This window comes from Haliotis rubra, unplaced genomic scaffold (genome assembly GCF_003918875.1).
Source record: "Haliotis rubra isolate DU_JTF1 unplaced genomic scaffold, ASM391887v1 Scf7, whole genome shotgun sequence".
In the NCBI taxonomy this organism is placed as follows: Eukaryota; Metazoa; Mollusca; class Gastropoda; order Lepetellida; family Haliotidae; genus Haliotis; species Haliotis rubra.
The window spans coordinates 940228-955779 of NW_025767412.1; the positions used below are offsets into that span (position 1 = coordinate 940228).

At 37.3% G+C, this 15552-nt stretch overlaps 1 protein-coding gene across 1 annotated transcript in view; it reads right to left on the reverse strand.

Annotated features, from left to right (window-relative positions):
• The window catches only part of LOC124258640 (synapsin-like), a 125893-nt gene that overhangs the window by 53046 nt on the left and 57295 nt on the right, over positions 1-15552 (reverse strand). Inside the window, 2 exon segments of the mRNA XM_046692710.1 lie at positions 2312-2403; positions 7223-7280. Of these exon segments, the coding sequence (XP_046548666.1) occupies positions 2312-2403; positions 7223-7280 (150 nt within the window).

A 15552-nucleotide genomic window follows, 5' to 3' on the forward strand; every position in this document is an offset into this window, starting at 1 on the left:
GGTTCCTGTCAGTCACGAATGGCCTTACCTTATTCATCATGAACAACCTCAACAGCATCGCTTAGATGAAAACTGGGACTCGCGTATTCTTAGGAAAAACATTTCTGTCAATGTCTGTCTGTCCGTCTGTATATATGTGTGTGTTCGTGTCAGCATGTGTGTTTATGTTGATGTGTGTTCGCTTGTTTGTGTGTATTTTTGTGGGTTTGTGTGTGTGTGTGTGTGTGTGCATGCTTGCATTTGTGTGTGCATGTGCATGCTTGCGTGTGTGTGCATGTGCATGCTTGTGTGTGTGTGTGTGTGTGTGTGTGTGTGTGTGTGTGTGCGCGCGCGCGTGTACGTGTGTTCATTCGTTCATACATACATACAGTAATTGAATTTAAGCAAAAATAATTTTGACCACCAGTTTTGAATTTTAGGCAAATATGCTGTAAACCAAATAATAAAACTAGAAGGCCTATTTGTATCACAAACAGTACAGATAAACATGATGTAAGTCTGTACAGTGCCTTCTTGCTATCTACAAATAAAGTCATATTCAATCTCTGCACTATATCATCCAATTCCCAGCTGATTAGATGTCATGAAGGTGTGTCATGAATGACATGATGTCTTTCTTACTGCATCCGCTGTGCCAGATTTGAATATAAAAGGATTTTTGCTCAAAGTATGTTTCAAATGATTATAGAAATGTGTGTTTTTCGGCTAAATTGTGCTGCTGTTTAATTATACTTTCTAAATGTTCATCAAATAATGGAAAAACACCATTTCTCAATTGCCACATAAGAAATGTCATGCTTGGGTTAACACATCTACCGCCATTATTGATCAACAAAAATTCCATTTACACATTTAAGAATCCATCACGTCTAAAGAGTTCTTGTTAAATAAATAATCGTCTTGATAAGGGCAGCATGACCAGTACTCTAGTGATAACATAAGTTCCCTCGACTTCAGGCAAGTTTGGTTTGGTTTTTTCTCCATTTACAGTTCCACCAAAGTCGCAGAAAAAAAAAAAAATTCCAGTTGAATTTTTTTTATGAACTCTGAGACAGGTAATCACTCACTTGAAAAAAATAGTACTGGAGGTACAGAAGCTGACCTTTATTCATTTTGTTTGTTTGTTTGTTTGTTGTTTAATGCTGCAGTCAGCAATATTCCAGCTATATGGCGTCAGTCTGTAAATAGTCGAGTCTGGACCAACAACTAGGAGAGTTCTATGGACATACAACTTCTTTATTATTTTTATGAGCGACATTTCTGTGTGCAGCTACTAACACTGTTCTCAAGTAAGTATATCCACAGAACTCGCTTCGTTCAAAACACCAACTTCTAAATTCTCAGAGAAGTTATCTGGAGCAGGCAGTCCAATGATCAACAGCAGCGATACGATGACATGTGTCAATTAAGTCAGCGAGTCTGACCACCCGATCCTGCTAGTCACCTCTTATGACAAACATGGGTTGCTGAAGACCAGTTGTAACCCAGATCTTCACGGATCCTTTATTCAGTGATGTAACATTAAAGTAAGTGAGTGACTTCGGTTTAATGCCTCTTTGAACACTATTTCATTTATATCATGGCATGTCAGATAGGAAACGAGGTGATGAATAGTCTCCCATGTTTACCCCTTTGGGAAAAATAGGGACTAGAATCATAATCAGGGCAAATCAGGATTCTAACACACAATCATCGGTTTCTTGTCTGCCTAAGGGAGGCAACTCTGCAAGGTGACTCAGTGAATGGTTCCTTAAAGTAACATATGAGTGACTGAGTATAGTTTTATGCCACTTTTAGCAATATTCCAGCGATATCATGACGGGGGACACCGGAAATTGTCTTCACACACTGTACCCATGTGAGTAATCGAACCTGGGCTTTTGGCGTGACAAGACAACACTTTAACCACTAGTCTACCCCACCGCTGCTATAATAGACGATAATGTTTCAAACTGGATATTTTATATAAAAGGCATTATATCCGACTGATGGAGACAATGAAGCTTTTTTAGAAATCCTGTTCTTTGCACCTTTGTTTGAATGACATCACATTTGGTTATAAAATAACAATGAGACCAAACTATTTTAAAAAGTTGAAAAAATATTCTTTGGTTTTTGCGAAATCAATCAGTCTGATACGGAATTTCCACAACACCTTCCCATAAAGTACTGAATCAAGATGTGACATTTCATCGACCCTATCTGTGTTTTAATGCAGTGTTGCAGCAAATAACTGGCAGACATGTTTAATGTGGCATATGGTCTGCCCGCGGTCTTGTTTCATGGATCAGTGCCTCCTGCTGCAGCCTACCTGACAACTTTAGTCCCATTCCTGTTGACTTGAATATCAACCATACATCCTGAGTCAGTGTAGGCAGCTAGGTTTATTTCAGAAAATTCAGCCTGCAAGTGAAGAAAACAATTCATGGTATTCACAAGTTTAAATATACATCATATAAAACCATACAATTAAATAAACCTCATACATCTTCAGTCAGTGAAGGCACTGGTTATTTTCAGAAAATTCAGCTTGGAAAAGGAAAAACAGCTTATGTTAATCACAGGTATGATCAGGTTTGCACTTGTAATTGCCGATGTAGCAAAATTGAAAGTTCACAAATGAAGAAACTACGAAATATATAATACCGGTAATAATGTAGACAGAAAACCTGAAGATATATATTTCTCAGATGTTTACTATTTTGGCGAAACCAACAAGCCGAAATGTGAAATCAAAAACTTAGAATCATAATCAAGGCATACCAGGACTCGAACCCTCAATCACAGGTATAAGACAACCCCAACCGACAAAACAGCATCCCATAAAACTGGGCCACCTACACCCCAAAATTCTGGAAATACAATAATAATGTGTCCATTTATACAGCGCCAAACTCCGCACTAGGTATGCTCATAGCGCTAACAATCAAGGCACAGCACATTATTACCCAAGCTGACTGGTAGGTGCTAGAAGGTTATAGTCATATGACTTATTCCACCGGGTACCCATTTTGCTGCTGGGTGAACAGAGGCAAGTTTGAACAAACTCACTTGCCTACGGTGAGACCTTATGTATGACAAACATATAAATAAATCACAGCATTATGTATTAAAATAGATACTCCTTCTCTCATCTTTTCACAAAACCTGGTCTGGGAGCAGTAAAGCAATATATAAAATTTGTGTGGCCAGTTTTGAGTAAGAGGGAGCTAAGTGAAACCCCAAAACTGGAGTACTGATGTAACATGTGACCTGAATTATCACAACTGAATTTCCTCTATGCACAATGCACAAGCCTGATGGTTTCCATTAATTCAGCTTTGAGTTTTACCTTATTATTCATACTCATTTTTTGAAATGGAAGTTAAACAGAAAGAGGTTGTCTTAATAATTAATGAAAGGCCATAACAGTCAACAAATAGCTCATTATCTTCTCTTCATGAGGAAGCAATATTACTAATGTGAAAATGAATTTCAATAGAACATGTTGAATTTAATCAAATATTTTAATATATTTTTAGAGATTCTGGAAGTTGAGAAATTTTACATGTATTTAAATAGTTGTGTAGTGATGCATGGTTTCGCAATATGATACACTTCTTGATAATAACTATGAAGTGTAATACAAGATATGGTACTATTGATGTCTGTGAAAACCCCGATGCCTATAGAATAGTGAGTGAGTGAGTGAGTGAGTTTAGTTTTATTCCAGCAATATTCCAGCTATATAGCAGCGGTCTGTAAATAATTGAGTCTGGACCAGACAATCCAGTGATCAGCTGTATTAGCATTGATCTGCGAATTGGGAACTGATGACATGTGTCAACCAAGCCAGCGAGCCTGACCACCAGATCCCAGCCTATAGAATATATACTGATAACAAAATATAAGGGAACTAATGATCTAAATGTAGCAGTCATTAAGGTGTACATTTATGATACTATGACATCACATCTGAATGTAACATCTAAACACAATGACATTTCACATCCTTCATAAACAACATGCACATGCCCCTTAGCTGAAAGTGTGTACATATGTCGTGGCACTCAAAATTCTGAATTAGCTGATATTAGCTAATCAAAGGTTTAAAACACCTCCGAGACAGTACCTCCAATCAACAGACAGAATGGCAAATTGTGGGTACAACGACGGGGATGTAAATATGAGGGGAATGTAAGTATGAGGGGATGTAAGTATCCATGGTTGTCCAAATATATGGCAAAACCAAATATGGAATTTGTCATCTGTGGAACAAGGCTGATCAAGAAAATGTAAAGAGATCTGGGTGTGGCAGGCCTAGAAATACAACAACTACATACTGTCTCATTAACTTAATGTCATTTGGCATCAGATATAAGTCTATTGTTGTTTGCAAAAGAGAATTCTGTACAATAACTGGATGCAAAATTCACCGAGGATTTTCCATTATAGAAACGGTTTGTTAGAACTGAAATAAATATGGTGTAGGGACTGACAGACGGACTAAGCTTGTGAAAGCAAGGATTCCTGCACTATGCAATGAATAGAAAGGCATTTCTGTTTAAATACAGAAGTCCACACAATAACAAGACATTAACAATTTTGATATAATAAGGCCATTTACATAGCAAGCTGTAAGTGCATACAGGATAATGGACATTGTTACCCCGGATAACCAAGATGCCTGAGGGGTGCTAGCAGATAAATCTTTGTCAAATGACCCCAGTTACCCATTCACTGCTTGGTTTGACACAACTCACTTGCCTACATGTGTGCTTCATTGTGGGGCAGGACTGAAGTCCTAGAAACTGTTAGGAGTCAAGCTGCCAAACACGTTTCACCCATTCAAGAACTCTACGTGCCCAACGTTGCTTAACTTAAACTGATTTGTGACCTGGGGCTCCTTTCACGAAGCAACCTTTACTAAGGTTAACCTTAACTCCCATTCTTCAACATTGCACTAAGGTTACCTTAGTGCCTTACGATCACCTTAGTGCTTTGTCAAAGGAGGCCCTGGGCTCTATGCCCAAGACCACACCACCAGGGTGTACACCAGAGACCTGGCACCCACCAATGTGGATCAGCATCAGGTCGTTCTTCAGGGCAGACAGTGTACACCAGAGACCTAGCACCCACCAATGTGGATCAGCATCAGGTCGTTCTTCAGGGCAGAGAGTGTAAACCAGAGACCTGGCACCCACCAATGTGGATCAGCATTAGGTCGTTCTTCAGGGCAGAGAGTGTACACCAGAGACCTGGCACCCACCAATGTGGACCAGCATCAGGTCGTTCTTCAGGGCAGAGAGTGTAAACCAGAGACCTGGCACCCACCAATGTGGACCAGCATTAGGTCGTTCTTCAGGGCAGAGAGTGTAAACCAGAGACCTGGCACCCACCAATGTGGACCAGCATTAGGTCGTTCTTCAGGGCAGAGAGTGTAAACCAGAGACCTGGCACCCACCAATGTGGACCAGCATCAGGTCGTTCTCCAGGGCAGAGAGTGTACACCAGACACCTAGCACCCACCAATGTGGACCAGCATCAGGTCATTCTTCAGGGCAGATACTAAGAGCAACTATATGCTATCTAATAATGAGCATCAAAGAATTGTGAATGTTTTGCCCAACATGGTGGACACACCACAAATTTATCTACAGGCCCAGAATTTAGTTTACAGACTTTTATTATCATTTACACCTTCACTGTAATTTCATAATTTTTGCTGGTAGTATAAATACCAAGGTAAAAAAAAAGTGCTTACACCCTGAGCAGTAACAATTGATCACATTATTGATACAGTACAATTGCCAATTACTTGATGTGAAAGCATCAATGCTGAGTAACACTATGGACGAATAGAACTGCAATATTATTGCAATACATACATTGCTCATTGTATCGTAATACATTGTATTGGACTTAACTATTGCATGCATTTGTAAAGATATCATTGACAGTCCAGGTAGTTAGTATCATATCCATGCTTTATGCATTCATGAATCATTCCAGGATCTGATGCTGCTGCTGCTACAGTGAAGATTATTCAGTGCTACATATCATGATGGGTTCAAATTTCACTGCACCTATACAAATTCAGTCAGTAAAAACTCTACATAACACATTATTATTAAGTGATGTGATACTGTTGGAATCAAACAACTAATTCTGCTTTTTGCAGAAAATTCTTATGATAAGAAAAACAGTTTTGTCGCTGATGTTGTTATGAATCCTTAGAGCCGTTCTTACACCTGTCATCAGAGGAAACAAGTGTCCAAAGAATGATATGAATGTGATTTATCAAAATCAGAGTAATCTTTCCAAGCTTGACCTTCTAAAGTTGATGATGAAAGTGATGGACCTGATAATGTTACAACCATCAGTATAATCACTTGTAGTAGTTCTTTGTCTTATGGTGATGGATGGGTCCAAAGTATAATCAATAATGTGGACATGAATGTCCAAGAAACAGATATATAATAGTGACAAAACTCTTTCAGTAATAATAAGACTGAGAGCATCAACTATTGTGTGATTCTGACTGTATCATAAGTATAGATACATTAATCACTATTTAATAGTGATCAATGTGTTTACGAAATGTTGAGCACATCCTGCCTCACATGTGGGATACATCAAAAACACATGCAAAGCCAAGTCAACTGTTTAAATGATAAAAGATGTGAGCATATAGTACAAGTCAAAATATGGAATTACATCAGACTTATTTTTGTAATGCATGCATAAAATTTGTGAGAAACCTTATAAACAGAACCATAGATTGTCTAAGGATAGCCATATGCGACATACTCTGATTTTAAGGAGTTTGGGGTAGATTGTCCAAGGGGTAGCCATATAGCGATGTACGCTGATGTATCTATGGAGCAACCATTATAGGCATTTAGATTGCCTGAGGATAGCCATGAGCTATATAGTCATTGCTATAGCTTATAACTAATTAGATCAATTGTTGATGGCTATAAATGTCGTGCCTTACCAATTTATTTTCTTGTTTTCTGACTTTTGTCAAATGTGAAGATGACAATTTGTCAAGATGAAAGGAGCATATGATATGCCTTCAGGGTTGATGGGAAAATAATTTTCAAAAAGTAACATCTTGAAATGAGATATTTTCAATCACACAGCACTTTTAATTTTTCTTAAAGTATGGGCTCAATCAGGCAAAACAAGAAAATAAATTCATTAATCTAAACTATAAGAAGCAACGTTATTATCAACTCACCTGCTCTACACGTATATCCCAGTCTCCAAATATCTTTTTACCTCTAAAGTATTTTGACCTGCAAGACAAATGTCACCTATTAAAACATTAAATATAATGTGATGCAGTTATGACAATACAAACAATTTAGAAAATAAAACTGTTAATTCTTGGAATCTGAGATATGCCATTCCTTGTGAAATAATCCAAATTAACAAAAATCATAATGAACTAGTTCTGGACAAACAGAATCAATTACTTCCCCCAGCATACAAACAGACATTCTCCAGACTGTGGTTTCCAGCCATAATTTCATCTAATTTCACTGTAAATGTCAAAGTATCTCTGCCATCACTTCAAAGAGCTAAAGATCATTTTCAGCCAAAGTGGGTAGAAAAACTAAGAATTAACAAATTTCCAATTTCTCTTCAGACAAGTATTTTCACATGAAGGAAGTATGGAATCTGTTAGGATCAAAACAGTTTAAATTTCATGAGCTCAAATCCTGTTTTTTTATGATGTAATGATCTGTGAATTCTCAAACCACCTGTGCATCTTGTAACGTTACCCTGTAGAAAATGACCATGATGCTGATGTCTATGTCATGGTTTTAGCAGACAACATGGAGTGTCCAATACTCAAATCATGTTTTTTTGTGATGTAATGATCTGTGAATTATCACACCACCTGTGCATCTTGTAACGTTACCCTGTAGAAAATGACCATGATGCTGATGTCTATGTCATGGTTTTAGCAGACAACATGGAGTGTCCAATACTCAAATCATGTTTTTTTGTGATGTAATGATCTGTGAATTATCACACCACCTGTGCATCTTGTAACGTTACCCTGTAGAAAATGACCATGATGTTGATGTCTATGTCATGGTTTTAGCAGACAACATGGAGTGTCCAATACTCAACACACTTTTTAATTTACAACAACATACTAAAACAATAAACTTTTCAGTGTAAGACATGTAGTAAATGTAAATTTAAAACATTTAAAACATTTAAAACTATTACTTTCTGACTTTGTCCACTCCCTGAAAATAAAAACTTTAAATAAGGTGTGTTCCACATGTGGAATACCTGAAGACATAACATCTAAGTCACCAGAACTTGGAGGAACTTACTCATGCTGAAGTAACCACCCTAAGCCACCACACACAGAATGACAAAGGTAAATCGATTGAGAAAATAAGACTTCGATTTATCACTGTAATTCAGATACATATGTATGTAGAATCATAAACATTGTGTAGACTGTAAGCCTGTTAAATGTAAGTATACTTTACGTTGTACAGCAGTAAGGGTCTGCGGCTCACCTTCTTGAAATATGAGTAAGTATTTGCAAGTGATACTGTGATGTTGAATATCTGATATCAGCTGACCAGCTGTGATGTTGAATATCTGATATCAGCTGACCAACTGTGATGTTGAATATCTGATATCAGCTGACCAGCTGTGATGTTGAATATCTGATATCAGCTGAACAACTGTGATGTTGAATATCTGATATCAGCTGACCAACTGTGATGTTGAATATCTGATATCAGCTGACCAACTGTGATGTTGAATATCTGATATCAGCTGACCAACTGTGATGTTGAATATCTGATATCAGCTGACCAACTGTGATGTTGAATATCTGATATCAGCTGACCTACTGTGATGTTGAATATCTGATATCAGCTGACCAACTGTGATGTTGAATATCTGATATCAGCTGACCAACTGTGATGTTGAATATCTGATATCAGCTGACCAGCTGTGACCTTAAATATCTGATATCAGCTGACCAGCTGTGACATTAAATATCTGATATCAGCTGACCAACTGTGACACTAAATATCTGATATCAGCTGACCAACTGTGAATGCTAAATATCTGATATCAGCTGACCAACTGTGACATTAAATATCTGATATCAGCTGACCAACTGTTACTCAAAATATCTGATATCAGCTGACCAACTGTAATGCTAAATATCTGATATCAGCTGACTAACTGTGACATTAAATATCTGATATCAGCTGACCAACTGTAATGCTAAATATCTGATATCAGCTGACCAACTGTGATGCTAAATATCTGATATCAGCTGACCAACTGTAATGCTAAATATCTGATATCAGCTGACCAACTGTGATGTTGAATATCTGATATCAGCTGACCAACTGTGACATTAAATATCTGATATCAGCTGACCAACTGTAACTCTAAATATCTGATATCAGCTGACCAACTGTAATGCTAAATATCTGATATCAGCTGACCAACTGTGACATTAAATATCTGATATCAGCTGACCAGCTGTAATGCAAAATATCTGATATCAGCTGACTAACTGTGACATTAAATATCTGATATCAGCTGACCAACTGTAATGCTAAATATCTGATATCAGCTGACCAGCCTTGACATTAAATATCTGATATCAGCTGACCAGCTGTGACATTAAATATCTGATATCAGCTGACCAGCTGTGAGATTAAATATCTGATATCAGCTGACCAGTCTGAGCAAACATCACTGCTTAGACATTTCCAACAGTATGTGAGTTAAGCACAACATTTGTCAACAGTGAAGCGCACTTATTGTATCTCCGTCTCATATAATATTCATGGCCTTGACAATAACATTGTAAAACAAACATTTCCACTTTCCTATTTCCGCCAGACATTTGTTTCTTACAGATAAATAAGTAAACTGAGCCATGGTTCTACAAGCATCAGATAATTCTATTTGCTATTGGATTAAATCCATCAAACTGGTGCTGAATCGTCTCGACATGAAATGAAGAAATCAATAACAAACACAAAACATCCTTTTTTCTTTCCAGGATCTATTTCCATGGAGACTTGACATAAATATGTCGCTCAGTAGAGATCGAGGTAGTTACGCTAACGACTCATTTGCATCTTGAAGATCAATAGGACGGTTTAACTTCTAACAGTCCCCAACAACCTTCTCATCAACATTCCACATGTCCATTATCCAACACCACATCTATTAATGAAGAGAAGGAAGGTCTTAAACCTGCACTTTATCACATGTCCCAGAGAAGTAAGAAAAATGAGTTTAATCTTAAAGGTGAAATATCAGATTTGCATATTATGTATGACCTAAATTATATTTGCATTCTATATTTGAAAACTATATGCCATCATATAACTATTTTTTTACAAAGTTTGTTTAATTTGATGCTTAACACATCATCAGTAATGAATGCAGAGCAAGCTGATACACGGGTGCATTTTCTCTATTTAAGGTATTAAATGCCGGGCTAGCAGTATGTATTTAAGTGTGTCACAGGGCACTCAAGAAGTTTAGATGTGCCCTTTCACATTTACATGTGCTGAGGAGAAAAATGCTTTTAATCCATCTTCCAAGTCAGTGAATGTCATTTCACCAAGGCAAACATCAAACAGACATTGAGATGAAGAATACAATTTTTAATTTCTGAATGCAAAAATATTTTCTGTGTATCATGCAGTTCAATAAGTATATACATACAACACATTTCCATATGTTTGTCACACTTATTTGTGCATTATGTTAAAGATCACACATACTCTAGGGGGTACAAATACATAAATCACTAATTGGCATCGTTATAAATGAAACCCCGTCTTTAAAACTACTCATTTTGATCTCTAGTTAACATAAATCGACCTTTTTGACAACAGTGCACAATTCTCACCCGCGAACGAAATTTCATCCAATCAGAGGGGCGCGTCTCCGTGACGTAATGTGAGGAATAGATATGAGGGCCAATGTAGAATTCATGTACATTTCAGGGGGTAAATTATCTTGTTTACAGGTTTGTATAAAACTGAAATCGTGAAAAATGTTGTGAAAAATGAAAGCTATATGTTTTTGTCACCTGCTTTGCCTAGCTTCCGAGCTACAACTTGTTTTCCGAGTTACAACTTGTGGGTTTTTAACCTTGATATTTCATGTCAGGTAAATATGATGTCTATTACGTATGATATTAAAAATTGACATTTGATTTATTTGAATCCGTAAACTAAACAACCCCACTTTGCCATTGCTAGAAGAATCTGAAAATTTACTTGGTAAATAGGTACATACAGTTTTAGCACACAGCAAATGCTTATATGTATTTCTCAAAACAGTGTCGGCCCATAAGTTTTCACATGCAATTAAACTTGCATGCAATACAGCAATTAATACTCCCTTATTGTAACCCGTGTTAGGTGGTATAAACCTACACGTTATTTGTCATCATTCACTTGATGGTCAGTTAATGAATTTATAACAGGTATAATTAGTGCTAACACCACTTAGATTACCCGACAGAGGTTCCCATTTGGTATTTCTTGTGTCTTGAGTAAATACTCAACATGATAAATAAAGGTCTGATGTGGATAATGTATTACATGTTATGTAATATGGGCATGGAAGTGCAGCAAGAAGAATGATCAGCCGAGGTTAAAAAACAAACATCGATCAAAGTATTAACCGATAACATGCTGATTGAATAATTACTTTTATCTTGCACAGCGGATTTGTCAAAAGGTAGTGTTTATGTATGTAGATTTACTAATCTATACTGAATACACTCTGTCGTAAAGTGTATGTGTAAAAACAACGTCCTTCCTTCAAAGGATTAACCGCCAATACATTGATTGATTGCTCATCATTGATCTGTTTGATTGGCATTTAGAAGTTGGTGACTAATAAGAAAGTAAGATTCTTTATGGATAACAACTTCAACTGGCAACTAATGCCAAGCAAGAGTGACAACGGTATAAGAATCCATACCGAAATGTTGCATCATATATAATAAAAGAAGTTGTTATCCATAAAGAATCTTACTTTTCTTGCTCATTATTGGTTAACTAAATTACTTTGTTGTAAAGAATGGCAGACATTATGCAATTAGTTGCCAGGTGTGCTATCTTGGGTGACCAATGAGACTATACACCAATGTGAAAAACCTGAAATGATATATATCACTTTTTCGCATATTAGACTGTTAAAAGACACATCACTTGGAACAGCTGCAGATGAATGGCATATCACTCGTTTATGTGGATATTGATGGATACATTCCTCGAACAAGGTAATAGCCTGTCATTGTTCCTATAACTTTAATCTGTCTTAATTTTAATATTTGCATTTTGATTATATTCATCTGTCGTAGCATTCAACAGAATCATTGTTTTCGCCGTGAAGTGTAATGAGACAACATACACCAGGGCGTCTGTGCGAATTATGATTCACATTGGCAAACTATAATGTCTAGATATTACAGTCTTGTTATAAATTCACTATAAGTATCAGCAGATCGCCTGCTTTTTATTAAGTTTCAAAGTGCATACAAATATGATAATAAACTAATTAGGATTATATGACCAAATATAAAGACGTACATTGACTAGTATTTACATACTGGTGAGTGGACGTTAACCACGTGAATGTAGCAAGAAATTTATCGCACAGTATTGTCACTTCGACCCCCACCTCGCTTCCATGGAAGAAATCGTTGTGTTACAAGTTGTGTCATGCAAAATCGTTTTGGTCATCAATCATATACATATTTTATTACGAGTAGAAAGTAGTTTTGATTTTCTAACTTGATGAAAACAAACCGTAATCTCATTAATTCTTTAACAGACTTTAGCCGTGACAACACGATTTTTAAAAATGGCAGCGAACATCTGCCAGTCTGAGAATAAATGCTATTTAGGTTTGTTTTCACCGAGTTACAAATTCAAAAGTACTTTCTACTGGTAGTAAAATATGTATTTGATTGATGGCCAATAGGATTTTGCATGACATAGCTTATAACATAACAATTTCTCTCATGGAAGTGAGGGGGGTGTCAACATAACGTTACTTACAATATTATTGTCACTTGGACCACAACCTCACTTCCGAGGAAGAAATTGTTATGTTACAAGTTGTGTCATGGAAAACGCTTTTGGTCATCAATCATATACATATTTTACTACAACTAGTAAGTAGTTTTGATTCTTTAACTTCGGTGAAGCGATCTGAACACAAGTAAGATATCGTTCCAGGCTTCCACAATGCTCGCTTCGCACTCAGAAACATAACCCATTTAGCACAAACTACGGGGTCCGGTGGAAATCAGTGTATGGTGACACCATCAGCCGACCGGTAGAGCAATTGACGGCAACAATATGGCATGTCTTCATTGACGTCAAGAAATCAGCAAAATGACAAGCTTGTTACACACTTTATATACAACTAACTGAAAATCCTTCCTCACATAACGTCACTTCCGGTTGGCTGCAGTGCTCTGACGACAGAGTTACCTCTCTGTGATTTCGTTGGCAGGCGAGAGTGAAGCAGGCGACTTTTTGGCAACTTTTAATCGCTCGGTATTAAAAAAAAAAAAAAAAGTTTATTTGTTCTTTAATAAAATATCACTGACTATAATCATTGTCACAGGGCATTGTTGTTGGAGTACTTGATTTCAAACTTTACCTTTAAAGCACAGGGAACTATGCCATTACATTTTTAACAATACCATGGGCACAATAAATATAAATAAAACATGCCACAAAAGTACCAGTTTGATCAAACAGATTCCACTAGCACAAGAAGGATAAAATTAGGTGAAAATAGAGGATCAGTACCCAGTACTCTTCAACCTGGAAAAATGGAATGAGGCTTACTGATAGTTTCTTATCTCTTCCAATACAAGAGGGCCAGGGTAGGCCCAGTCGTCTAAGGCATGGCAGTTTGCTCTGCGGAGTTCCGATCTTATATAAGCCACACCCCTAGTCTGGGTTTGAATCTGAGTTCACCTGTTCTGTTCATGGCGCTGATCACTGGATTGTCTAGTCCAGACTTGATTATTTACAGACCGCTGCCGTATAGCTGGAATAACCGACAACCGACAACCAACCTAGTTCACCCTGACCCTGTTCCTATGTTCATCAACACAGGACCCATAGTCATGGGTTTCACAAGGCAGTAAAGAAACTGCCATCAACTTGGGCTTTGTGCCCACATCAAACTGACATACTGTGATGCTACAGAAGTAATGTTAAAAGCCACCAAATACTTGGACACTTGAACTGTAATCCATAATCAAGGCCTTTAGTACTGCTCTCCTGCATACTTATTACCACTGGCAATTTGCAATGAGATTCATTCAACTCTACCATGCAAACTAAAAAATGTGAAGAGAAGTATAAGAAGCCTTGTAGCCTCTCAGCCTAGGCTCTAGGGTTGTCGGGGTTTTTAACATTTTAAACATGTAAAACTTTTAAAAGATTCCAACTCAAAAATCAGATGAGTCTGGTCATAGCACTGACATTTCTCAGCACCTCTTAAATACCGCATGTAGCAAAAGTTATCAGAGTTGTAAATAAATATTATTGCTCTTTTTTATGCTGGGGACAGAGAACGAATTGAAAGTCAAAGGGAACACACTTCATCAATTTGTTGGATTCGTTAGACCTTGCCAGTTCCATACTTGAAACTGGAACTGGATTATGCAATGCCCTTGAAGATGATTAAGATAAACTGTATGCCTGAACTGCATCCCATGCGATCTAAATGTCAGCAGGTAATAAACGACTCTCAGTAGAACACAATGACCAATCAAACGTGCCACTCTGCCATAACAGAATGCATGGCCAACATTAACAGAGATGTAGAGATGCCTGTCAATGCATCCAAAACTGATGATTTCCAGGAATCAATTTGCAGAGCAGCCAACTTATTGATTGGTCCAGGGCAATCCTATTTGAATGAAATCAAATATCTTCAAGTTAACTGCTTTCAAAATTAGGGGAAGATTTTTTTAGAAATTGAGAATTTTGTGTTTTTAGAAAATCTCGATTGTCTTTAAGTAGATTTTTTGGTATTACAGCATTGGTTGAAAATCATATGCCGTCTTTTTATGTTTCACCCGACACGGCTCCTGGGGGCCAGAGAAAAGATACATATCTGTAAGAGCTGAAAGATGGGTTAAGTGAGATGAGTTGAGTGAGTTAACACAACAAATATTTTCTGTGTATCACAATGTGCTTTATTTTGGTGGAGTGAGTGAGTGAGTGAGTGAGTTTTGGGTTTTATGTCATTTTTAGCAATATTCCAGCAATATCACGGTGGGGGACACCAGAAATAGGCTTTACACATTGTACCCATGTGGGAATTGAACCCGGCATGACTTGCGAATGCTTTAACCACTAGGCTACCCCACTGCTCCTATTATGGTGGTAAGCCTGAGTTGCAGGTCATAGAAATGTACCTTTGTAGGAGAACCAATGAACATTGGTCTGAGTGTGACAGATGAAGGATCATAATCAGGCCAAATCTCAGATTAAAACCAACAAAAACAGG